Below are 27193 nucleotides of genomic sequence, written 5' to 3' on the forward strand. Positions count from 1 at the left end.
GCATGTCACCGACGTTACTAGCCCAGCCACTCTGAAGAGGCATTAAACATTATTTAGGTGGAGAGGGCACATTTCATATGTTCTTACAAACAGGCTGGGTCAGGAAAACGCCATTATCTGTAGGTGAAGATTAAATCAGGAGAGATTTAATATGATGTACAACCAAATGGCATATATCTATTGATATCACTAAAAAAAAAAAAAAGGCAACCAAGCTGAAGAAGCTGACCAGCTGACCAAACAGCTCCTCTTTCCCTGCCTGCTCCTCCCTGGGACAGCTTCCAGAAGTAAGGTGCTGGTACAAGCTAGAGGCCGGTTCCCATGTCCTTTGCATTGGTGAGGGGCTCGTTTCTGATTGCAACCATTGCAGGGTGACCCCTTCCTCTCCTTTTGAGCATACGCTCAAAACCAGTCTTCGCACAAATAATACTGCTGCTGTTATTTCTGATATTTAGAGGGCTGCTACTTCTGCACCAAACCTTGGGAGCTTGTTTGGGTTCTCTGATCTTAATGTGATTTATTCTTCAATCCTCAACGGTTCAATTAAGCAACTCACTCAGACTTCTGTTGTACCTGCATTGCCTTGGGAGCCAGTCCACCTGGCTGGGAAATGTCATGTTCTATTTTACACTGTACAAAATGAAGGATTGAAGAGTTTGAACCTTCTTTTGTCAGGAAAGCTCTGCTGCCTGTGGTTCTTGCCATGCGACTCAGTGATGTTGCACTTTTGTTTAAGAACAATGACCCCAGAATGAAGCTGTCTGGTTTAATGAATTCTTAGTTGATCTCTGTGTTTAGATTCACTAATTGTTGTGCTTTCTGTTGATTGCCAACTAATCTGGTGGTGTCTTTTTTCCTCGATTTTTAAATTGATTCTAACTTTCACTTTTGCTCTGTCCTTTCCTCCTTTAAATAGTTTTTCTTACCTCTTGCTGCAAGAATGTCTGAGGAGTCTTACTTTGAATCTAAAACAGAGGAGTCAAACAGTGCAGAGATGTCATGTCAGATCACAGCAACAAGTAACGGGGAGGTAGCTGGCATGAACCAAAGTCTGAAGGCCTTGATGATGACGGGCTTTGGGGATATCTTCTCTCTGAACCAAGCAGGATCTGTCCTGCATTCTGGAATGCAGATAAACATGCAAGCCAAAAAGAATTCTTCTAAAACCACCTCTATGAGAAAAGGAAAGAAAATCAACATGGCTTTGGGTTTCAGTGAATTCGACTGGTCAGATGACGATGATGATGATGATGATTTTGATGACACAGATGATAGCAGCGAATGAAATCAGTTATAGAATTAACCCTGAAATCGGTTTTAGCAAAGCAAAGCAATAAAGTTTTAGAACAAGAATCCTGTCAGTTTGGTCTGTTTAAATCCTGTAAAAGCAAAAAAAAAAAAAAAAAGTGAGAAGTTTTCCAGGCTGAGCATGTTTGTGTGTAGAAAGACATGTTGTTTTTGTTTAGATTGTGTTGACTTATTTCTGCTTTGATGAAATTTGGAACTAAACTTTCCAAACTAATTGAGATTATTATTATTTTAAGAACCGTGATTATATATATAACTCTTGATGCCTGATTACAGAAACTATGGCTGGATAAACTTAAGATCTGAAAACATTGGGGGAAACTTCAATGCCTTTAATGCCATTAATGTACTTCAAATATTTCTTTTGTGTTTTTTGTCATTTCCCTTACCCCTTTAATTGTCAATCATATGAATATACTTGTACTTCCAGATTTGCTGTTCTCTACAATCCATTCTTTCTTACTGTTGCAGTGAAGGGGTTTGCTGTGTTTCTAATTTAAAGCCTTTTTCAAAGCGGCATTATGGGAAGTCACAAATACGTTTCTAGGAAAAGAGAAGCTTGGTTGAGGGGAAGAGAGGGGTTAGTTAAATATACAGTTTAAAAACTGAATAGCAGCAGAATCCAGATAATACCTGTTAGAAGATGATTTGTATAAATGTTCTTTTTTCCCCTCACGTGTATGTGCATGTGTATATAATTCACTCTAGCAAAGCAAACTGCAATCAGACCTCTGCATCTATTATCAGATATTGTGATCTAGAAGCTAATTTTCAGTTATGTTGATGTAAATCCAGGAAGCCTCATTAACTTTGATGGACTTATTCTTGTACCTGAGAGTAAAAATCGGTGTTAATAAATTTTGATTCTGTTGCATCTCCTAAACTGTATGTGCTAGCCTTATGAAAGGACAAAGAGAAGCCACAATGACATTTCAGCTTGGGCCCTACTACTGTGGCTTATGTGAAATTCTCCGTGATGGCAGTAATGTGAGGAATATTTACCAGTCTGTGTGTACCCGTTTTTTGCAGCTAAATCACTTTTAAAGTATTGCCACTGCTGTTATGACTTACTGAAAAACTTAGTTTGTAACAATCTGCTGCAATAATTGCCTGCCGGGCACTTCTGTTGAGGCCAGTGAGTATGTTTCTCCTGATGACCCCTTTAGTGGTGATGCAGAAGGAGGGAGGGAAACCAGTGCGAACACAAATGCAGGTTAGAAAGGAAGATGATGTAAAATATTTGCCCAAGGAAGAAGGGCAGCATTTCAAAAGAAGATCGTTACTGTCTAGTTCAGCTGTAGTGGGAATAAGCCATCAAAATTCCATTCTCAATTACTGGAGGGGTTTCTTTTATGAAAACTTCTGTTTTTGAGTGGCTTCTTTAATTATAGGCTTGCCTGTTACACAGCTCTAACCTATGTATTAAGATGAGTGTTTTTGTAGATAGCTTAGAGAAAAATGGATACATTAGATAACAGCAGGCCTGAAATCATTACATGATCACTCAACAAAAGAGAAAGTTCTGTGAAGGAATTTTTCTAGAGTAACGAGTGGGCACCTCTTCGTGTTCTGAGAGAGAATTGTTTTATGCTCAAGCATCAGTACTGGTCTGGTAACCTGCAAGGCAGCAAGTGGTGCGCTTTGAGCTAGCCTACTCCACTCAGTTTGCACAGGATTAGACCCTCCAAGATGCTGATTTCTGTAGGATGTCATTCAGCGTTCCACCTTCCTAACAGTTTTAAATCCATTGGCTTGAAGTTAACCATCAGGAGTCTTTTCTCATGACAGAAATGTAATTTAAATGGTGTAGTAAGTTTATGGAGTATCCCAGGGAGAAACTTGCTCCTTCGGTACAGGTAGGGATGGCCTCTTAGGTCCATCAAAGCAACCTGATTTCAGGGAGAAAAAGGGACATTGAAAGGCAAATAATTAAATGGAAATGAGAGCAAATAGGCTGTTTCCAGTGCAGATTTGTACTATTTTTGTAAGTCTACGTCTGCTAACACCCACAGCAATGACACTATTTTTGTAACTGTCACTTTGCACCCAGGGAAATGTGATGGATTTGTGTAATCTAATATGTGCACTTTAGATCTTAAGATGTGTGTCATTGTCCATAAATTACTGTGCCACATAAGCAGTGTAGGGTTGTACAGCTTTAACTGAAAATGAAATTTGGTTCAGTATATTTAGTATTAAAAAAAAAACCCAAAAATCTGTCCCTAGCATTAGTGTTTTGCACTTTTTTAGCATCTGACAATCTCTGAGCACTTCATGAACATTTATATTTGCATGGATTTTAACTGTATTTGTAAATCCACTCCTTAATCTTTACAGAAGTAAAAACAGTCCTTAAGTAGTATGACACAGGGTTTCATAGCTGCAAAAGCACAAGATTTAAGACTGCCTTCAAGGTTTTGTGCTTACCCAGGCACGTAACTTATTTCAGCAAATATTATCAGAATTTGGTAGGATACTCATAGGAATTTCTACTATTTACTTAGTTCCAGTATTTTTAATGAAACAAAGATGGTGGGTTTTTTCCCTTTCCCCTTTCTTTACCATACATTATTTGAAAGCAAATTAAGCTATATTAAGGAAAAAATTAAACTCTAGTAAAACTTACCTCTGTGTTCAAAGTAGCAAAGGTGGTTTCTGAATTGTAGAGAAGGTGATAGCATATGGCAAACTCTTCTGATGCAGTTTCCTTGAGATAGTGTTATACTTAAAATATTGGCTATGCTTATTAAAAATATAATGGTATTGATTGCATTTTTACTTTCCTGTGATGACTTGCATACCAGATGTTCTCCAGTTTACAAGCCAAAAATCATATGTGAGAATCAAGCTGGGTGGTTTCTGCCTCTGATATGCTTCTCACTAGATAAAGGTTTTGAAAGTAGCTCTGGTGGGCAGGTATGTTGGTTGGAGGAGGTCAGAGTATTTCATCTTCCACACCTGATTTTGCTCTGCAGTGCAACCCGGTCTGTCTTCTACCTGTATCATCACTAGGGTATATAAATCTCCACAACAGTCCACAGCCACATAGTGTGTCAGCTTATGAAAGCATTAACCAAACCCAGAAGGTGTTTCTCAGGCTGCTCTGGGCTGTGAGCAAAGCCACCAAAAGCCTTCCCATGCCTCGTACACCTCTCAGCTCACTAGTCCCCACGAGGCCTTTTGGGATCCCAGTTTTCTCTACCTTCCATAAAGCCCTGGAGGTATCTGCAGGAAAACAATATTGCTGCTTTTGACGGAGGGGAAAGGTAAGAGCCAGGCCTGAACTTCTTGTTTTTACCAGGCTGTTGCATTGCCAACATTGACTTAGATGGGTAAATGGCCCGAGAGAAGAATGGTGAGGATCAGCTTTTGGCTTGCTTAAAGATACAGGGTGAGCTGGGGCCAAGACAGAATGTCTGACTCCCAACTCCCTTTCTTTTCCTTCAGCAGTGCGGAGAAAAATGGAAGGGGGAATTAATGGAGGAAAACTTATGATCTAGTCATTTTTGTGACGATCACACCACTAATTCCTTGGAGTAGCAAGTGTCCTAAGGTACGGTGTGTAGGTGTGCTGCATCTGCAGCCGGTTGTGTGGTACCTGACTTGGAACTTGTCCCCTCCAGATGGGAACGGCTTCCAGGAGGTGAGGTCTGGCACAGCTCCTTGACACACAGTCATGTTCTTGACTTGTCATTTGTTTATGGTTCCAGCAGTTTTGTTAGGTGTTCATTCCCTTTCCTTCTGGGTTTTAAAGTGGTTATTCTGAGTTAAATATTTGATGCAATAATGATTATATTGCTGTCAGCGGTAGCAGAAAAATCCATAGTGTGCATATAGCTGTTAACTATTCATCAGTGTTAGTGTGTGTCTTTAGTACTGTAGTTCCTTTTTCTGTAATCAGGCAGCTTTTACAGGTTTTTAATAAGACCTCTAACTTGACAGAGGTTTTAACTACAGTCCTAGGTAGAACGTTCAGGTAGAAAAATAAGTTCATTTAGTAATTTTCACAGCCCTTAAAATGCACTGGTACGAATCTGGAGGGAGAGACCTTTCCCTTTTCCCCCAGACTTCGACTTAGTGTACACTGTAAAACCTGCACAGAGATTTCTGATGTGTGAAGATTTAATTTTAAAACTGTAGAACCAACAACCTTTAAACATTTTATATTGTGTGCTAAATATTCATATGCCTTTTAAAGTCAGATATAGTCCACTGCATTTCTTGCTTTTGCACTACTGAAGAAGTTTTGTACTGAATACTAGGAGTCAATGCTACTTATACTTCAAGTGTGAACTGATGAAATTTTCACAGTGTTAGAAAACTTGATTTTCCCTTCTGAAAAATCAAAGCTGAGTGCAAACGCCTGTGCCAAAACTCTTGTGCTGTAAACTGAGTATCTCATTTGTGTGGAACATGCGATGTTACACTTCTGTGTGGTAAAACCTTGCAGCGTCAGTTATTCTCTTTATTGCACTTGACATATGATGTCTTGTTTTATTCACACTGTGGATTTGATTTTTCCAGTGTAAAACCAAAGCAAACAAACAAAAAGATATCATGCAATGTATTCAATTTCCTCTACTGGTGTCATAAACTTTCTTTTGATGTGAACTTTTTCCTTTGCTTCTCTTTGTTCCAAACTTCTATTTTGCAATAAACATTTTGACAGTAAATTGTATGCATCTGTGTCCCTGTGTAAAATGCTGGTGTTTCAAGAGGTTCCTTATTGTCTGCTGGTTTAAGTCACTTTTTGTATTACTCACTGTGTGACATTTCTCCTTTATTCTCCCATTTTTTTAAAAATTGAAATAATACAGCATATATTCTGCCACTGGTTATTTTTAAACATGGGAAGAGTGGAAAAAATCCATTGTGCAACTAAAAATGCAATATTGGACTTCTGCACTAAATGATTCAGTTGTAAAAATTATTGTACCAGGCTCCTCCCGCAGCACCAGCTGGTTTGACTATAAGTACCTACAAAAGGCATGATCCTCTGCCTTCCTAAGGATGTTTACAATTGCCACCTGCCCTCGCTTGTGCTCAGGTGTTGCCCCCAGCAGTACTTTTGCCCCACAGCGTCCTGCCCAGGCTGCGGGTAGCTGTTAGCATAGGGAATGCCTGACTAACAGCAGGCAGGTTGAGAAGATTGGAAGTATGGTGTAATAGAGAGGAAAAAGTCAGGGAGGTCTCTTTTTCTCTGGCAGACACATCTTCCCTTCTGCCATTTCACCCTGATGCCTTTGTCTCTGTCCCATTTGGGGAAGCAGTGGGCAAAGGGATGGGTTTGAGCATCTGCTAGATCCTCCTCACACAGGTGGCTTCAGCTGGTCTCATGGATGGTTTGTGCCCAGAAAGGTTTGGCTGAGACATTGGTAGAGAAGGAGGAAGAGGATCTGAAAAGTCCTCAAAGTGGGGTGGGCAGCAAAAAGTCGTAGATATGGAGGCAGAAGTCAAGGGGTGTTGGGTAGTCACAAGTCCTTCAGTGGGAGTTTCACATGGATGCTGGAAAGGGTGTTGCACAGCGATGGCTGAAAGTTGTTGGTGGATTACACTAGATGCTGGTCTCCTCCCTGGAGAGCCAGGGAGGTGCTCAGGCATGTAATGGGCAGCTCTGCCCTGGGGCTCGGTGTTCAACCGGAGGCAGACAGGGGTGAGTGCCTGCCGGGAGGGCATGCTTGGCCTGTGGGTGGGGGCTGGAGAGCTTGTGGGTGACAGGGCTCTGCGGAGGAGGTAACAAAGTCTTGGGGGCTGGTGGGTAACTGAGCTCAGTCTCTTGTAAGTCAGCGTTATATACATGAAATAAGTTTGCAACTGCATCATGGTATTGAGCCTTTGGGAGACACAGTCCAAATACATACATACCAATTAACGTTAACCCTTTTTAGCTGGATAAAAATGCCAGGAAGGTGAAGCTTGGGATACCATGTGCTTGAATGAGTAAAATGGTAATCAGTATTACAGTGACACCTTCTCCTGTGTCAGTTTTCAAATCATCCCAGAATTTCACTTAATGCAGCCATTCTCCTGTGTATCCTCCGTAGTTTCCTTGTGCGTCAAGAGCTAACACCATCTTGCATATAACAAACTGTGCCCCATGAGGGCTGCAGCACTAGAGGAGGCTGGGAAGTGCTGCGCTCCCCCAGCCTCAGGGGAGCAGTTACAAAGTGTTGGCAGAAACCAAAAGAGACCTGTCTGTACAGGAAGACTAGCCACAGTGGCCCGACTCCAAATTCTGCGTTCGCTGCTATCTAGTTGACAGTTTTCCTTCCTTTTGCAGAAAATACCCATCATTCAGGAGAGAGCCATAATCACAGCGTTATTTTCATTGCAGAAATCGGGTGGTACTAAAGCCATAGCAAAAGCTTTCCCATAGTGTCAGAGCCGAGAGGAGAGGCAGCTAGAGAGTCCCTCGCCAGCGGATGGTTTACTTTTGCTTCCTAAATTGTTTCTGTTGGAGATCTGCTGATAGTTTTATCTACGTAAAGTGATGGGATCGATTTAGCACTGCCACCGTGCTGTTGGAGCCAGTCCGTGGTTAGTGAGAATCCAAGAGTTTAGTATGTCACTATGAGAGTCGCAGCCTAAAGTCCTGCCCTTTGCAGGGGAAAAGGAACTGAATAAAATCAGCCACCAGAGTAAAATTTGGGTGGAGGGGAGAAAAATGGTCAGACGGTTTTCTTTTCAATTCATATCTCTCACACAGTTGCTGCCCTCCTTTGATATTTGTGCATGGACCGAAGAAGATGTGGTGAGTATTTTGTGTTAATGTGGCCAACGTTGCACTGCTGGAGCCCTCTAACAAATTACAGTGGGTACAGAGGGAGGGAAAGCTGGATCAGAACATCTAGGTGAGATTTTACTACTATTTGTTTGGTGAAACTTGTGTCCCAGAAGGACTTTAAAATGACCATGAGTAAATTAAGGACTCAAGCGACCTTCATAAAACAGCCACATTCTCCAATGTCCAGAAAATAATTTGTGCTGGGAGCTGTCAGCAGCCAGGAGGGCGTTCCTGAGTGATCATTTAAGGAATGTGGAAGTGTCCCAAAACCTGTCTAAGCAAGGCCTGTCCTGGACAGGACAAAATGGGTTCAAAGGTTTTATCCCACTGTGTGCCACCAGGATGGCAATTAACTGAAAGAAAGTTAAGGCTTTTTTAAGGGGTGTGGAATCTCTCCTTCATATAAAATGGTGGCATGGAGTCTTTTTTCCCTTTTTATTCAGTTAAAAGGCTAAACAAGAAACATCAATGATTTATCTCTAGCATAGTGATGCGTCATAGTGATTTTAATGTTGCATCTGGCACCCTCCTTGTGTGTTACGCATCACAGGGTTGTTCAGCTAATGTTTACTGAAGGACCGTCTGGAAAGCCAGTCCAAAAGCCGTAATAGCCCTGGCTCCTTAACTTAAGCCCTTTTAGAACGTGACAGATTGCTAAGCTTGGGCTTCGGTCATTTCTGTTGTTCTTCATAATGATGAACTGAGGAAGGTGGCTGCAAAATAGAAGGCAGTTTTAAAAAGCTAAATAAAAGTAATCACTTGCATTGGTGAATCTTGCGTCCTTTAACCCAAAGTTAGAAATATTTTTAAATTTTGTGTTAAAAAAGAATGATTACTTGTGAACTCCAAAGAACTGTAATATAAAATTTTGATAATATGAACTTCAAGACTCATTCCTCTTTTTTGCAGTTTTTCTGGATGCAACAACTTACTAGAAAAGGTAAAAGCTATTCATATATACCTTCACATTCATATTTATTAATATATATACATTTGCTCATCTTTTTCTTCCTCCAATAAAGCACCCTATGGATTTCTGAATAACCTCTCTTATCTTAAGGTGATGCTTCTGGTGAAATGAGTGTATATGCTAGCTTGTTTAAGGAACATCATATCACTGGGAAACGATTGCTGCTTCTAGAAGAAGAGGATTTAAAGGACATGGGAATTGTTTCCAGAGGACATATCATCCATTTAAAGGTATTTAACAGCATATCTCGAATGTTGCAATAGGTTGCAGTGTGAATATTAAGAAGGAGTCTATGGGTTTTCAGTAGCATTAATAACAAAAAATTTATAGAGCTAAATAGAGAACATATTTAGTATAAAAAAAACCCCAGAGTTACAGCTTTGTGTGGATCTAGAACCCAAAGCAACCTGAGCATTTTATGAGGCATAAATGTGCTGTGGTCTTTAGACTCCTCTGCAGTTCTTGGTTTTCTTGTGGGCTGGACTGTCGGTACTGCTAAAGATTCCCCTAGGAGGGCCATTCTCCCAGCAGAAAGCTTTGGATATCTTCAGAGAGAGTTCTCCCCAAAAATTTCTCTTTAGCTGAGGGAGGAGCAGATCTGAAAACAGTTATTTGAACTGAAATCTCTGAAATTCTCAACTTTCACATCTCATCTATAGCTTAAAACATACTTTGACTAACAAAACTCTGTAACAGGCAACTTTAAAGCTGGTTGACGGCCAGGTTGCTTTGCTCTTAACGCTTTGCTTCACAGTGTTTTAAATATCTAATGTTTGTAATGAGTTAAGAAAATCATGGTCTGGAAAACATGATCACGACAGCAGTAGTAGTATTTATACTGTAGCCTCAGGAGAGAGTTCAGTTTCCTGGCAGACAGCTTTGGAAAAGGATTTCTCTAAAAGCAGCATCTGTAATTCTGTTGGGTCTCAATGATTTTATACCACAATTTACTAGTAAAGAGATACTTGTATCCTAATTGCTAGTCCTGCAAATTTAGCTTCATAAGTCACACAGATTTATTCCCCTTTTGCTCATCAGCCATTTTTTCCATGCCACACACCATTACTGACATATTTAATTTACATTTCCTACAGGGAAAATTATTGAAACTAATAAAGTCAATAATGCCCAAAATGAAAGATTTCAGCTTCCTGGGTTGATTGAGCATAAATAAAAACAACCAAAACAACCCCCCAAACATCTCTTTCTCTGATTAAGCAGATCTGATTCTGAATGCGAAATGGGGCCAATCTACCACGACAGTTTCCAGAACAGGGCTGTATTTTAAACTCTTCTCACATGCCCTAATATATCCACAATGGAAACCACAGTGCACACGAAGTTGTGCTGTTTTTCATGCTGGTATTTGCAGTATGAGATACCGAATAACTCTCATCCAATTTTGTTGATTTGTTTTTTCTAGACTGCTATTGAGAAGTTAACCCATGACTACCTAAATCTGTTTCATTTTCCACCATTAATTAAGGCAAGTCTCATTGTTTCTATAAGAAGTGCTTCTCATGTTGGTATGAATATTTTACTGTTTTCATGTCTCAACTTTCCTACCGTTGGCGGGAGGGCAAAACAGCGGTTCCTGCAGAGGGTTGTGACAAATACGGAGGGTCAAGAACAGCGATGGGTCACATCAGAACAAGTAACAGGATAATAAAAGTTGTTTTCAAGGAGGCTCTAAGGTTTTATCCTGGAGCCGGTATTATTAAATTAAAAGACTACTGGTTGCGATTCCTTTGCTGTCATTAATCAGAAATTACTCTCAAGAGCCATTCCTCCGAACTGGTGCCACTGACCGCTCACCACCGTAGAACGGCAGACCCCTGGCCCAGAATGAGCCCGTCGTTCCTCAGTTTGTTAATGTTACAGGAAAGAAGGATGATTTATAATGTCTGGTCACCCTTGTGTTAACCTGTTGGTTTTCTGATGTCAGTAACAAGAGCCATGCAAAAGGGAGAGAGTGTTTGGGAACCTCGGGGTTGTCAGAGCAGATATTTGCCTGATTTATTTCGGTGAGCTAATCAAGCAATTCTAGACCCCAAAGCCTGAAGTAGCTTTTTTAGTCGTAATTTATTGCACAGCTATAGAGTGAAATCCCCTTAAAGTGAATTTACATACAGCGAAACTCTGTTCCCTGAAGGGGAAAATGAAAATCGGGGCTTCGTTGCCGTGCCGTGCTGGCTGCAGTTCCAGTGGCAGTGGCTGCCATGATGCTCGCACCAGCACTGTGCTGCACCAGAGCGGCTCGGCCAGGAGCAGAAATCGTGCAGCATCTCCCAGGTGCCACCCATTGCACGCCATAAACCCTTGCAGAAGCCCTGGCCCCTCCTGGAGCGGCGTGATCAGGGCAGAGCGATGGCCCCTTCCTGCTGCCTGCCAGACTTGTAGCATCTAAAGGGCAAATCCTTTCTGCCACCAAAGGCCTCGCTCCCGTCTCCCACGGGGCTGTGGTAAATGTGAAGTCTCACCTTGCCTTTTTTTGGCAGGATTCTGCAGGTGGAGCCGAAGAAAACATAGAGAAAGTAGTGAATCTTGAGCTCGTTTTTGGTTATCACTTGAAGCCGGGAAATGGTCCAAAGGTAAGCTGGGAGCGCTAGATTGGTTGGTTTGGTTAACAGGCACTACCCAGAGGGTCCAGTATCTTCTGAACACAAAAAGATAATTTGCTGTGAGAATCCTCTTGTTTTGGAAAGTGCTGACTAAATGTCAAGGTGGCAAATGGGTCTGCATCAATGATGGGGAAGCGCACCCCAGAGCAGGCGAGGAAGAAAAGAGTGGCGCAGAAAGCTTTGACTGAAACATTTTGTTTCCTTGTGAACAATTTTTTTAACTGTAATTTTTGTAATTCAGGCTTTCGTTTTGTTCCTTTTATCCCAATGGGTGTGAAATAACAATCCATTTATGCAAAAAAACCCCATTCACAGTTCAGCAGTGCCGTACACCTGATGTTAGTGGACAGACTATTACTTTTGTCTCGGCAGAAAGGTGGTGTCTTTATGCAACCACGAGGAGTTTGGAAAATAGGTGGTATGCACGGCTGCTGGCTGGGGAGGACGGGGCTGGTCCTGGTGGTGACTATGTTCACCCACGGCACTGGGGAAGGAGGGAGGGGGTAGGTGCAGCACATTACAGATGGCAAAGCTACTGTGCAGCGGCTGGTAAAAGGCAATTACCATCATGCCACATCCTCATTAAACCTCAGCTCCAAGCCGAGCTGGTTCAAGGATCTCTCGTTACGCCCCGTGTAACAGGAGTGTTGACAACTCCAGATGTTCCAGCAAAGCATTTCCACTACGTTGTCTTTTCTCGAGAGTGAGGTTTGTCCCATGCTTTTTGTTTTCTTTATCCAGCCTGCCATGGACTCGGAGTTCAAGGGTTTTAGAATTAATCATCTATGTGGAAATGGTGTGCAAAGCATTTCTGAGTTAGAGTCAGGGGTTGTGACAGCAGGATTTGTTTCCTTTTATGTTTGACAAATCTGCATTGTGTGTCCACCCTAAACTTGTGGGTGGCTGACTTTCATCTTGTGTTATCTGGCTGCTTTGCTTTCAGGGCATATTGTTTGCAGAAGTCTCTTGATTTCTGTACTTGGTGGTGCTTGCAGAGAAGGCATTTAGGTTTGTACTTAGTAGGAACTTGGACTCGTACTGAAATCATTTCATCAATTTGAAAAAGCTTTTTGCTTTTTGTCTGGACATTTCCTTTTTTTGTTTGTTTCTTTTATCCTAAGCACTTTTTTCCTATGAAAATCTTCTTTATCGCTATGTGAGTTACTTAGACTGTCTCAGTGTTCTTGAATGCATGTAGCTCACGATGCTGTACAGCTGCTTTGTAGGTGTGCATCTTTCTCTCCCAGGAACTCTACAAGGAACTGAAAGTCCACGAAATAGCTCATATCTCCTTTCCATTTCCAATATGGGTTGTGAGCCGTAGTGCACGGAGGTGGGCAACCTCCCCCAGCAAAGAGCAAGAGAAGGAGTGAATAGACCTCTGAGTGTTGGAGGGAAATTCAGGTTGCACTAACGCCTACTAAGTTTGAGGACAAGCAGGTATTTTAGCCATGATGGCAAAATTTGCAAATGAGACGGTGTGCCAAAATCTACGGGACGGAAGCTGAATTGTTACAAGAGGATGGGGCTAGTTCAACGGGCCTGCGTAGTGCCGGCATAACCTTTGCAGGTTTCTGACATGCCAACTGAGAACTCTATTTTTTTTGATCCTGCCTTCCCCGTGACCTCCTGATTGGTCCTCTCTGCTCTGTGTGCTGTCAGGCCCCTTCCTAAGGAAGCCGTTCCCTCCGCAGCCGTGACTCCGTGCCAGGCATGCCTGCCCTGGCATCCACCCCGCCGCAGCGCCCGTGTCCCTGATGCTGTTCCAGGGAATGTGCAATTTGTCACCTGAGTTTGTCTGGGCTAGAAACTTCTATCCGAGATCTGGTTATTAACTCATACCTGCCTTTAAAGATGCTGCAGCTAAGCCAGTTTTTAAAAGTGGACTGGAAGGAGTGGATCGAGTGAGCTTTCGGGCAGGATGCTAGGGCCAACGAGAGCAAGAAAATTGGCATTAAACACAGCACTAACAAAGACTGCTGTGGTACATACAATATAGAAAATTTGGCTAGCTTGCTGCTTTGAAAATCCCTGGATACAATCTTCTAGCTCCCCTAGAGGCTGCTTTAAGCCAGCTACTGCTGCCACCCAGATTTGTTCCAAAATGAATTGGAGATACTGGATAAGCCAGGATCGAAGGGTTTAAACGTCTTTTACTGACCCATTTTTGTAAAAGAGTGATGCCTGTTCCTGTAAAACTGGGTCAGCAGAAGCACTTGGGATCGTACCTTCCACCATCTTTATAGCTAAAATCTGGCCTATGTCACTTTAAAAATAAATTTCTCAAGGGAGCTTTACCCTAATCAGTCCCATGATCAGTACCAGCTGCCTAGCTAAGAAGCATTTCTCCTGTTTTAGCCATGAGGAGAAAGAGGCAATAAGCTTAAATCTGGGCTACAAGTTGAGAACGTGTGTTTCCCGGGTGATGTGTAGACTGCTAGGCCTGTGTACATCAAGGGAGGTTATTCGGCTCAGCTGGGAGCTGGTGCAGCACAGCAGGAAGGGCTCTGTACAGGGGAACAGGTCATGCTGGGAGGTTTTACCCCACGCTGGCTCTGCGCTGGTCTCCTGGGCTGAGTTCCCGTTAGTTATTGTCGTGCATCGTCTGCTGTAGTTGCACCTGGAAGCAAGCCCATCCACGCGCTTGGAGGTGGCTCTGCCAAAGCATGGGACAGGACGGACACTTGGGACAAAAGCACACTCCTGATCCGAATAAAGCTCTGGTGTGGGTGCAGCCTTGGCGTGCAGCGTGACATACCGCAATGCCACAGGGCATAAAAGTGCTGGATGAGCCGGTCCAGGACCCAGAAACCATTTGAGGGGTGCAGGTTAATTCAGATGCTGGTCAGAGCACAGCACTGTCTCGGATGTGAAGGTGGTTTCTTGGGGCACAGGTGTCCTCTCCCTGGCGCTGCACCGAGCCCCGTCGGCACAGCCAGCGCACCTTCTCCGAAGCAGGCAGAAACTTAAGGGCCTTAGGAATGGCAGTGCCTTTTTGCAAGGATCCTGATGAATATACTTCAGGATGGCATTTGAATGTTCAGCCCTGTCTGTACACTGAGTGAAACATTGACTTCCCAGTACGCAACTTTACCAGCCTCAGATTTGTTATCTAATTTAAACTGCATCTTCTAGTGGGATTATGTTGGTTTCCACCAGCTGACAGATGCAGTCATTTCATTACAGTTTCCTTCCCTTTTTAGCTGCATCTTTGGAGGTGATGAAAGCTCAGTTGACCTTCGTGCTCTCTGAATGCATCAGGAGTCAGTGCCGCAAAGCTAACCTGGTTTTTAGAGGTTTCTTTTCCAACTCTTGTAGTTTGAGTTATGTGGTTACTTCCATTCACTTCCTTTTAATGACCCTTCTGTACACAAGTCCCACTGAGCTGAAAGGTGATAGATTTAGACATTTTATATGAATTTTTTCCACAAATTAAAAAAAAGTGGGGACACACCAATTAACTCCAAGATACCAAAGAGGGTAAAAAACCAAACCCTGACGATTGTGGCTTGAGCTGATTTGCAGAACTGCAGAGGGAATTTTCAATGGCTTTCTCATCCTAGGTGGCTCATTAAAATTTCCCAATCAGGGAAAGGTGTCTGAGCTGTGTCGGCTCTGCACTGATGAATCACCCAACCCCTTAAGAAGGATGGTTCACAGTCTTTTTGTCTCCTGTTGATGCATTCTTTAGTTTTGGTCCTCAAAAGGGCAAATTTCGCCAAGCCTTTGAATGTTTTCAGTTTTTACCGAGTGTGGCACAATCTGACCTATATCCAAACACAAAGCCTTGAAGTTGGCTCACCATTTTGCCTTATTTTTCCCCAGTTACCTCTCCCTCCATTTGACAAGGTAAAGAGCAGAGCCTCTTCAAAACCGTCTGCTAACTGTGTGAACTATTTTCTAGCCTTGAATATCCAAACTGGGATATATTTGAATGCTATTATTTAAATGTGTAGTGCAAAAGTGGATATAATATTAAGGCTACTTTAGAGAGACATTGTGACCAACTTTTCATGTGGAGAAACCCAGGCTGGCAAAATGCAGTCAATACCAAACAAAACAGTACTGAAATAGTTGTTGTAACTGGAATGCAGTTTCACAAGTGCTTGAGACCGTTTCTGCTGCTTCTTCCTCTCCACCCTCCCACTACATCAACACTCATAAACCCTTTCTTTATTTTCTTAAAAATAATTCCTGTTTCAGACAGACGTGATATAACATCACCAGTTTAATTTGCCGTGTAAGCTACTCCTCACATTACAAATGTGGCAAAAAATAAAGCGAAGGACGAGGTCTAAAATCTAAAATTCCAGTTTTGTAGTTTTTCAGTTGTACATATTCCCCATGCTCTGTAGGTATTTTAACCCACTTAGTAAGTAAAGCTGGCAGAGGAATTGGTTTTATCCGACCCTTCCTTTGCAAGATACTTGCAAGTACCTTGACTTTCTAATGTGGGGTTATTTAACCTTATATCAAAACCTCATCTTCTAAAGCCTCTCTCTTTAATTACATCTCAAAGCACAGTGCTTTCACTACTAAGGCTAATAGTTAATGCAAGAATCAGAACAGCTGTGTTTGTGTGCCATTTTCATAGATTTGCTCCTCTTCTAGTAAGTAGTCAGTAAAGGGATAAATACTTTGTGAAGGAAAAAAAAATTACCTAAGCTGTAAAATAAAACCACAGCCATATTATTTAAATAGAACCAGCACCATTAAGAACTGGTTAATGTAGTCCACTGAGGAGGTAGATCAGTGGTAGGGTGTTAGAAGTTTAGAGCACGTGATCTGAGCTCCTTGTATTTTCTTTCTAAGAGGCTTTTCTGGACCACGTATTGTTTTCACATGAGGTGGAGCTGTTATAACTCCATCACCTCCACTGGGATTGCTCTAGTTGTAGCATCCATGTGTAACTGAGGTCAAACTGAAGCCAACACCTTTTAAAATCCTTGTGTAGGCAGTGCTGAGCCAGGGATTCCCATCAAAAATGATTCCATAATCCTGAAGAGGCATATAGACTTTTCAGCTAGGTAATCTGCTCACTTGACTTTCTAGACTTTTTAATCTCAAGCTTTATTGTTACACCTTGGCCACTCTGAGTTAACTGGCTGCCTTCCACGCGTTGTCTCTCACACGTACAGCCTCGGTTATGGATACATCTGCAGAAGAGCAGACAGGTTCCCAGTGGTCTGTAGGCTTGACACAGCCTTCCAGACAAAAGCCTGGAAGAGGAGCCTCTGTCCCCGGCATGTGCGGGACATATCCAGCGGCCCTGCCATACCTTTCCCGAGCTCCTGCACACCGTTGTCCCCGCGGCCGACGTCCTGCAGGCTGCAAGCCCCCATGTGTGTGAGCTGTAGCCTCCGCGTGCTGCCTCACTGTCGGTGGGGATGTGGTGCCTGCACGTGTTCCCATGAGTGGTCCGTGGGCAATGCCACTGGAGGACCGGGCTGGCTCAGACAGCGGGGAGGGCACCCGCCCAGTCCTCAGGGAAGGGACTTGTGTTTTTCATGCTTCCACCTTTACAACCCCACTGTCGCAAGCAGGCTGCTCGTGCGGATGATGATGCCTGTGACCGCAGCAATCCCCGTTTGCTTCTGATCAGATGGGAAGGGCAGCTTTTGGTAAACACTACGGCAAGGCTCAGGACCACTGTGATCGCAGAGCTCTCCATCTCGGCTGCTGCAACCCGCTCTTCGTGGGGCACCAGCCCCCAGCACGTAGCAGCGCCCGGTCTTTACCATTATGTTCCCCTCCGTGGCGGCACAGAGCTTCACAGCGCTGGATGTTAAAGAAAGGCGCTGTCAGGGAACGGTTATTTTCGGTACTGCGGGGTGGTCTGCACAGGTGTTAAAAAGGCCTCGTGCTTCTCCAGGCGAAGCTCCAGCCAGCCAGTGCCTGTTCCTGACGAAGCAGTAAGGGCTCCAGCTTTTGGAGGAGGCACCCAGGCAACTGATAACATAAATACATCTTTCGCTTGTTTTGTTTCTGTACGTTTTAAGACCATCTCTCTCAGAAGGCCTCCCCTCCGCCCCTGTTTTTTTCTGCCTGCACAGCTGAAACAAAACCGGCGGTGGAGCCACCTTCTCTCGCTGGAGCCTGGCTGGCAACAGCCTGCCCTGACCTGAGACACCAGCCATTGTTAAGGGTATAACACATTTACATATTTTGCAATAAAACATCAGTTATTTGCATTACTGTGTCAAGTTTTATTTGATTCTTTCACCTAAAAATGACTCATTTTCCTTTCTTGTATTTTAAAAACCAACTACTCTAAGCTTGTTTGAGAATAATCAAAAATTGCCCATTTAGCTAGAAGTCATTTTCTTTTCAAAAGGCAAATGTTATTTAATCTTTCAGCTGTTCATTGTGCCATCATAAATACTTTCTTTTCAGCACAGTTGTGGGGACTGAAATGAGCCCACTAATTGCCTCCCATTTCGACTGACATGTGGTGGTTTAGTGGAAAGAGAACACAGCGGGGAGAAGGAAATAGGAGGCTGAGAAAATGAGAGCTAATTATTTTCACTGCCTCATGTCAGGCTCTGTGTCAGCCTTGTTTTTACAAACTGGAAGGTTTAGCACTAAATAAAACAAACTGGCGTCATGTTTTTATATACTGGCAGTGTCATGGAAGCAGCTGCACATCTCAAAGACAATATAATGCCTGCATTCGCATGGACACCATCTGACAGCCACTGTGAGCCACTGCTAATGAGGATATCACAGTGGTGCCAAGTGAAAGGTGCTGAATTATGTATGATTCTTCATCAGTGCAGCAATAGTCCTGTACATCATTATGAGACATTGTTTTGCTGAAGAGATTAAAACATTCTTAGTTCCAGACCCTGCAACCTATACACGCTACAAGAGGTTATTAATGGAATTTTTAGGGAGAGTTTCTTGTGGATTTCTTTTTGGTTAAAAATATCTCATGGGACAAAGCCGTGGTGGGTCATGACACTATATATATAAAGAAGAGAAGCAAATTAACCATAATTGTGTTATCTTCCTTTAAATCCAGAATAATAAAATGTAGTGTAGCAGGGTGATACATAATGATAAATAACCCAAGTGCTGTCACTAGATGTTCAACTCTAATGCCTTTAAAACAGCAGGTTTCAGCAGCTGAGATAGATAATAGCTAAGAATGTAAAGGAGCTTCTGGGGACCTAAATCATCAACATGCTACTACTTTTAGTACCAGCATGACCAACATTTTTTTCATATTTGTTTCATCTTGTTACATCTTACTTTTCTTCTAATATCCAGTTGCCTGCTACAATGCCGTTTCCATTTTTTCTTCAATCTTAAAAAAAATAAAAAGTGTTTATTGCAACCACTGATTTTAAAACGAATCCTGGATTTGGGCCTCCTTGAAAAATGAGGTGTCTCCCCAGCAAGAGTTTTAAGCTGTTGTTGCAGGAGACATGTTTGTTGTTTAAAGCCTGTGCCTGATCTTTTTCATTTCCCCTTCAGTTTTTGTTGCAGACGTTAGTGCATATGGGGTTAAAGGAGTATTGTCACCACAGTAAGCTGGAGACTTAATTTTTAAAGTGTTCTTATTTTCTGTTTTGAAGCTGAGGAGAAGTGGCTCAAAATACATGTGTGATTTGCTTTTCTTTTCTACAATCATTTGCAGAGGCTGCTGATTTATTGGCTTTGTCAAAGTGTTATTCGGAAATATTTTTCACACAAAGTTTTGCTGGTTGCAGTTCTGAAACTAGATTTTTTTTAAAAACAAAAAGCTGAAATTCTTTATTTAAACCAAAATCAAGCAGGTAAATATGGGGAGGTATTTTAATGCTTGAATTACAAGATGTCCAGGGACATCTCTTTGAAGGACTTATGTTTTTATCAATCAGACATTCTGAACAAGCTGTTTCCAAATTATCTTCCCACATACGTCTGGCACTAAGTATAGTCTCGATCCAAGAAATCTTATGGCTGCAATTCATCAAAGAATTGAAATACATATACTTGGTTATTCTACCCAAATTTTTGCTTAAGTGGCTGGGCATCTCTCTGCTATTTATTGCTAGATAAGAACCTAGAACTCGACTGGAAAGCAGGGAAGTATGTCTCTTTCTGCAGCACACAAATCTTGCATTATTTACTGTGTGGTTGAACAAAATGGTTACCATGTTTGTAAGACAAGTAACCACCTACTTATCTTAGATATTTCCCAAGTGCCTTGATTTAAAAGTCACCTAGCTGCTATCTTTTCTCCTTCCTTTTCCTTCCTTCCTTCTCTCTTTGTCTTTTCTATCTTTTCTCTTTTTCTCCCAGCCTCTCCTTCCCTTTCTCTCCTCTCTTTATTTCCCTGTCTTTCTATCTTTCTCCTTCTCTCTTTCCCCTTTCCACTGATGATTTTACAATAACGCAAAATGAAAACCTTTCCAAATAGAACGAGACACGTATTTTTGAGTGACCAGAGAGGGTATGCTTAGTGTGGTAATTTGCTGTTTTGGTATCTGCGCGGTGTGGCTGGGGAGGACTCCAAGGAGGACCGAAGGTTTGGGGGCTGAATTTGAAGGACAGGAGAGTGTATTTCTTTCTCTGAAGCTGCAGTTCAGAGCCGGGGAAGGCGGTGTTTGTTCAGGGCTTATGCATCCACAGCTGCGTGGGGCAGCCTGATTTGTTACCGCATGGAGAGGGCTCCTGCATGCACGGCAGATCCGGCGAGGGGCTGGGTGCTGGCAGGTGCCCGCTGCCTGCCAGACCACGGATTTACACAGCTTGTCAGCCTTTCCTTTAGAGGTGGGCGTTTGATTTATGTAATTTATTAAAACGAGCTCACATTTGTCAGGTCTGGTCTGTAGGGAGATGTGAGTGAACAGCACAAAATCTTGCGTCATGAAGGCACAGGAGCCCTGGCACAAGGTGTGGCTCTGGCTCTCCGGTACTTGGCTCTGGTCTCACGGCAGGAGATGCACTGAGTTAACTGGAGGATAGTATTTTATGTCAATGTTTTGTTCTTTTCTTGGCTCAGGTGTTTTTTTAAAACTTATGAATGTCATCAAGCATCGTGTCTCAAACCTCGGGTTCGATCTGCAATAGGGAATCCAGGTAGCAGGAATTTAGGAAGTCCTGCAGAAAAGTCTGGCAACAAGGATGGTGTGGGCAGGGAGAGGAGCACAGTTTGAGAGGCGAGCGGGAGTCAGACAACTCGCTTCACTGTTGCTGTTCAGTTACATAGCACATACAGTCCTCAGCCGACGTCAGGGCCAGTGCGTCGTGCTGTACCTACCTGGGAAGAGACAGGCGTAACCCTGGGTTAGCTCACAACCCAAAAAAGCAGGACAGAAAAAGGATGTGCAAAGAGATGCAGCCCGTGATTAGGAAACGGAGGCACAGGGCAACTTCAGCACCTTACCAGGTTGCGCAGGAAGCCGGTGGCAGAACTGGAAACTGAACTTGGCGCCTCCGAGTCTCGGTCCGGTGCCCTGACCACTGGACTGTGTTTCCTATCGCTCGAACTCATACCGGGGCGATGCAAAAACCATTTCACACGTCCACGCAGCTTGTAAAACGTGGAAGCTTTCAATGGGGACAGATGGACACGTAGGGCCAAATGCTTTCATAAGCATAATATGTTGTTGCGGTTCGGAAATGATTATAGTCCAGTTTTCTTTTATCTTGGAACTGCCAATTCAATGCCTGATTGAAAGCTTTGAGACTTCTGAGGGCTGAGCTCCTACGTTACATTTATGAGAGACGCACGTGCAAAAATCAGCAGATAATCGCATGTGTGAACAGATACTTTTTAGGCTGCTGTACGTTTGTGCGTGCAAATAACTGCTTACGCAAACCGTTGGCCCTAAGTGGCCATCTGTGTCCCCATTGAAAGTTTTTGCATTTTCTGAGCAGAACTGAGGAGAAGACTGCCTCCCACAAATGCTGAGACCGCACCTGCCTGGCCGGAGGTGTGCGGTGGACACAGAACCCTTGGCATGTCTGGAGGAGCTCCTGTCTCTGTGAAAGGCAGATCCCCTCCTGCGGGCATGGAGACAGAGACACTTTGCTTCACTGCAGCCCTGTTGTTCCTCAGGGGACTGATTTTTGGAGTTGCTCAGTGCACTGGACAGTATCTAATCCCCAAAGAACGTTTTGGGCACACCAGCACCATGGACAGGCAGTCTCCGGTCCCCAGTGGGAGCCTCCCTGGCCACAGGCACGAACCCTGGTCCCAGCACTCAGCCTGTGCGGGATGTCCTGCAGGATGCTGCCAGAGCTGTCAGCTTCTGCAAGCTCACAGCTGTGCAAAGTGTTGGATGTTGGCCCCATGTTCAGCTCATGGGATTATTTAAGGATACCTTTCATTGCTTTGGTTTATTAGATTCACTATGGTTATTTTCTAAGCTGAGCTTGCTTATAGTTAATAGTGCAATTAGAGGTGAGCGGAAGTTGAGGATGCTCAGTGCCTCACTGGGCGCTCCGTATCTGAAATAATTGACCTGTAATAACCAGCTCATCCTCTTGCCCATTATTTGAGCGACTGTCTTTAATGGTGTTTCACAGACCCTCTGGTCATTTGTTCCCGGGTTCACCAGGAAGATGTCCTTGGGGCTGGCTGCCAGCCAGCACTGGCTGTGACCCCGACTGACAGCTCCCACTGCTGCCCTGTGCCTCCACTGCCACGCAGGTGTGCAGAACTCCCGTGCCACCCGCTCAAACGGGCTGTCTGTCCGGGTGGGTGAAGCCACTGTCTTCCCGGGGCCCTTCAGGGGATCCACACCTCTGAAGACATCCAGACTGTCAACATGGCGACTCTCTCTCTGGGTGAGATAAGAGGAGAGCAAACAAGAGAACCCGAGGGTTTTCCATTATCAACACTATTACTGGAAAACGTGCATATCCTAAAATATGTATATGTTCCTTATCTTTCTCGGTTTTTTTGTCCCCCCATATATTGAGGATTAGGTTTGGGGTTGTTTTGGCTTTCGGTTTTGTTTTGTTTCATTTTGTTTTTTTTTTTAATTTGTATTCTAACAATCCAGCATTCTTTTTTTATTATTCATAGGATTGTAAATGGAAAATGTACATGGAGATGGACGGGGATGAAATTGCAATAACCTACATAAAAGATGTGACATTCAACACTAACCTACCTGATGTAGAGATTTTAAAGATGACAAAGGTATTTACAGCCTTAAAGCTTTCACGAATTCACAGATCTCAAACAAAGACATTAAAATACCACAGCAGTCGACTTTTGTGCTTGCGGAAGCTCAATCTCTTGACAGCTTTTAAATAAAATGCACATTTTAAACAGGTTCGTATCATAATAGGAGTTAGGTATTTTGGTTCTCTTTTAAGCTGACAATAATGTTAACAATAGAAAAATAAGAGAAGGAACTAATTTGTATTTTCTTGTTTTATTTCCATGTTATATCCTCTGAATTTATTACCCCTTTTAGAGACAAGAATGTTCAAAAAATTACTTTCCTTTTCAAGAGAAGAAAGTGATTTAAATGTTCCAATTTGAAACTTCATGTGATTTGTCTGGGGGTTTTTTTCTCTCTCTTTCTTTTTCTTTTTGACATGGTTTTAGAACTTTTACATGGTTCTAAAACTCCCTCTTTCATGCAACGATGGGTTGCAAAGACTGAAACCCATCAACAGACAGTACAGCACTGAACATCTGCAATTCAGTGTCACTAGGCATTTTACCTTATTTCAGAACCTGCCTGTAAATGTTTTCCAGCCAGCATTTAGGCTGCTTTTGCCATTAACAACAGAAGCTTTGTTAATACGGAGGGCATACTGTTTGCTGTTATTTTAATGGTTTGTTTTTATTAATATGCTCCATTTGATAATAGCTAACAAAATAAATTTCTAAATTAAAAAATATACAGCTTGATTACCAATTAGAATGCTGCTCTAATGTGCACTGATAAAAAACCCCCAAATTCCTGAATGCTTTTAACTGTGATTTTTTTGGGCAAAATTTTGAGGGAACCTTTGGTTATTTTTTCTAAAGGAAAAACTGAAAATCAGATTCTCAACAGTCAGAATTTTAAGGAAAATGTGAAAATATGAGTATTTTCAAAAAATTATTCTCATATTTAATTCACGCTAATACTATTTTTATAGTTAGTGATTTCTGGAACAACACTTGTGATATTATTATCATTATTATAATTATTATAATTATTATGATGATGTTGCAAAATAGTTTTCTGTTTCATTTTCATCTTGGACATTTTAAGTTTTTCCTTAAAAAAAAAAGGCTTAAAGTTAAATAAACTAATAACTAGATAGAATAACATTAGCTTTTCACATACTTTGTTTTCATATCTGTCAGGGAGTATCTCCGAGAATCTCTAGATATTTGTTCTTGCTGGCCTCTGTAAGTCTAGCAGAAAAAAACCTGTACATGCACAAAAATGAAAAAGGTTTATGCCCCCATGAAAACATTTCATGTTGTCTTACCTACTGTCTGTTATTTAAAGAAATCTCTTCTCAGTTTCCTTTTGTAAACAAGGAAGTAAATAATTCCAAAATGTATTGCTTTGTCTCATAAGATTTTAAGACAAGTATTGATGTTAACAATATGGAAACGGATGAAAAAAGGCAAATGTTGAAAATATCTTTGGAGTGTTTCAGAAACAAGTCAGAAGATGAAAAGCACCTTATAAAGCTCCCACCATGTTTTTTTCAGCCGCCGTTTGTAATGGAGAAATGGATTGTGGGGATAGAAGAACACCAGTCCGTAGAATGTGTTGTTACATATGAGGTAAGCTCTAAGAAACAAATAAAAAACTTGTTTATCCAAGATAAAACCTACATGGGAGGTGTGGAAATGGCATCCTCTGGCTTTGTTATATCCTATAATCAAGTCTCAGCAGCCTGTAATTAATTGTAAAATCTGAAGTTCAGAGCAAAAGCTGAATGAGGTTTACAAAGACAGTGTCCTCAGACTGCTGCCTGGGACGGCTCTTTTTCTCAAGGACGAAAACTCCTTTTGCTTGAAGTGTAATGGTCAGTGGTGTTTGCATTACTCGAAGAGACTGTTTTTTACCTTTTCAATGAAGTGCTAATTAGGAGAGCAGAGAAGCAACAGGAGAAGAAAGAAAATGAGAAGTCAAGAGTAAAATAAGATAAAATAAAACCCAGAAGACAATTTAATGTGATAGAAATTAGCCTTTGTAAAAAGAGTTTGCAGTTACTTGAAAAGTGTTTTTATAAAGACCAATGCTGTGCGTCAAAAGGAGGCTAATAATTGAGATTCTGGCTCTGTCCTGAGCAAGGATTCAAGCAGCGATGGAGAGACAGGCAAATCTTGGACCTCGCTGTCTCAGAGGTGAAGAACAGTAGTTTTCTTTCAGCCTGAAGTTTGTCACAGGAGTCATAGGCCCTTAACAGCAAGTTGAAGAGCTTGATACTCCAGGAAAGTGTTGTGGAGGGTCCCCCTGCAAAAATACTTGCTTAGTCCTACCTCTTTTAGCAGAAAGCATTGCCCATTTGACGCTCACATTAATATAACTAGTAAAATATATTTTTGTGTTTGTAGAGGAAGGCCTTCCGGTATTTCCTCCACATGGTACATGAATTGAAACAGTTATTCACTACCACATTTTTAGCATAATCACAAAATACCAGCCAAAATTATCTAGAGTCTAAAAATACTCGAGAACTGTCTAAGTGGTTTTGCAAAACAGACTTTATATTGAAAACGCTGCTGCCGCCCAGGCACTAGTGGAAGTTCCCTTGTAGGAGAGCATAGTGGGTTGTGTGTTGTTATGTCCTCCTGTGCATTATGTCCTCATGCGTGTTGTGTCCTTCCTGAGCAGAGTGACGTCAGAGCACCCAAAACCACCAGGCACATCCAAGCTATCTGCTGGAGCAAGATGAAAGCGCAGGACGAGGTCGAGACAGTACAGCTCATGATACAGACCTCGCTCCCCAACTCGGAGGGGAATTCACGGAGCAGATCCAACTCAAGTAAGTCAGTACACGCAAACTTTATTGCTGACATGGGCAAGGCGTATACGGGGAGAACAGCAGAAAGTCAATGCCGTTATCCTGTTCCAACAACAGAGCACATCTTGCAGCGTCAGCTGACATTGTGGTCGCTGTGATGTCTTCGTAGATGCATGCAGGAGCACTGTGGCATGTCTGACTTAGCTTAAAGGCTAAACTTTGGGTAGTAACATGCTCTAGATCACAATGTGATTTAAGAGGGATGACCTGTATGCTCTTATAGGAAGCATGTGGGAAGCAGTCCATGGCAATTAGCTACAAATCTTTCATCTGCTGTAGTCACTTGCAGTTGTACATAAACGGCAGACATAGCACTCAGATCCTTCTGCTCCAAAACCCCGAATGCTTCACATCTTCCAGTAGTAAGCAGCCTTAAATCCTGACACTTTTTCAACCCCTTCCTTGGGTCGGCTTTGGGTCAACGTATCGATCCCCTCCAGTGTAGAAGGTCATTGGGACAGGTGTTTCTGCCTATGGTCCAGGTTTCTTCCCCTCTTTGTTGGCATACGTGTACACATCCATGGTAGTCTTTCCACAATGGCAGGCCTGCTCTTCTCTAAAGTCTGCTGGTAGACACTGAATCGAGGGATCAGCTGGCAAATCTGCCCTTCTCCTCCAAATCCACCCCTCTTCACCAAGACAAGACAGTGTGCTCACCTTTGTGGAGCCACGTGTATTGGCATAGCAAAAGGATTTGGACTGAACTATAGCACCCACACAAAGTGTGCAGGGCCTGGGGTGAAGATTTGTTCCTCAACCAGGATGTCAGGAAGGCATCTGCTGGGAAAGGAGACAATCTTACACAACCCTACCCTCTATCTGTTGGGAATAATGGAGTTTTCCGCAGCTGTTTTGAGGATTTTGGGAGCCAGTGCTTTCAGCAGCTTTTATCCTGGCTTTCTCTCCCTGCAATCCAAACTCAGCTGGAGTGCTTTGGCCAGCTCTTTCCTCTTGCTCTTGGCCACCCAGCACACAGGCAGCTTTGCACAGATGTTGTGCTTGGATACAGGGCACCTGCTGGAAGAGATGTGTGGTTGCAGATTGCTCTTGCTCTGGCCAGCACTCTTGCAGGGGGAACACACATTCCAAGGCCGGAGCCTCAGAAGTTGCACGTGGGGTGGCAAAAAGTCCCCTGTGGGTGATACGCTGTTTTGATAGGTACATGCTGCCAGCCTGGCAGACCCCACAGATGCTCCTGACATACCGCTCTGCTGTGAGGAAGAGTGGAAATATTACGACTGCACTCTTCTTCCACAGCCCAGCCGGCCTGTTTGAGCCAGCCCTGGCTCATCATTATCTGACTTCTGGAATAGTGTTTGTTACAGCTTCTGGAGCTTGACTTGTTCAGTGAGATACATTTAATAATACAGTGGGCTCTACACCGCAGTCTTCATTTCCTAACTAAAGTATGCCACTGACATAGTCAAACTCAACTCAGTTGACTCTAGCGCAGTTCTGCCTTTAAGATCTGCTGTTCTTTTTGTAAAAGTGTTTGTTAGCCAAAGCTATTTTTCTGGTTGAGTTCAG

The 27193-nt window shown here is 42.8% G+C and overlaps 1 protein-coding gene across 2 annotated transcripts in view; it reads left to right on the top strand.

Moving 5' to 3' along the window:
* Nucleotides 1–27193, top strand: part of MAP3K20 (mitogen-activated protein kinase kinase kinase 20) — a 92728-nt gene that overhangs the window by 62167 nt on the left and 3368 nt on the right. Inside the window, exons 12-19 of one of the 2 annotated variants that reach the window (XM_059820211.1) lie at nt 8015–8059; nt 9002–9032; nt 9153–9292; nt 10486–10548; nt 11561–11653; nt 22704–22820; nt 24345–24419; nt 25477–25627. In XM_059820211.1, the coding sequence (XP_059676194.1) occupies nt 8015–8059; nt 9002–9032; nt 9153–9292; nt 10486–10548; nt 11561–11653; nt 22704–22820; nt 24345–24419; nt 25477–25627 (715 nt within the window). Of the gene's footprint in view, nt 1–916; nt 5987–8014; nt 8060–9001; nt 9033–9152; nt 9293–10485; nt 10549–11560; nt 11654–22703; nt 22821–24344; nt 24420–25476; nt 25628–27193 lie in introns of those variants that run through there. The other variant, XM_059820212.1, reaches the window with a different exon arrangement.

The sequence above is a fragment of the Gavia stellata genome, chromosome 8 (genome assembly GCF_030936135.1).
Source record: "Gavia stellata isolate bGavSte3 chromosome 8, bGavSte3.hap2, whole genome shotgun sequence".
Taxonomy (NCBI): Eukaryota; Metazoa; Chordata; class Aves; order Gaviiformes; family Gaviidae; genus Gavia; species Gavia stellata.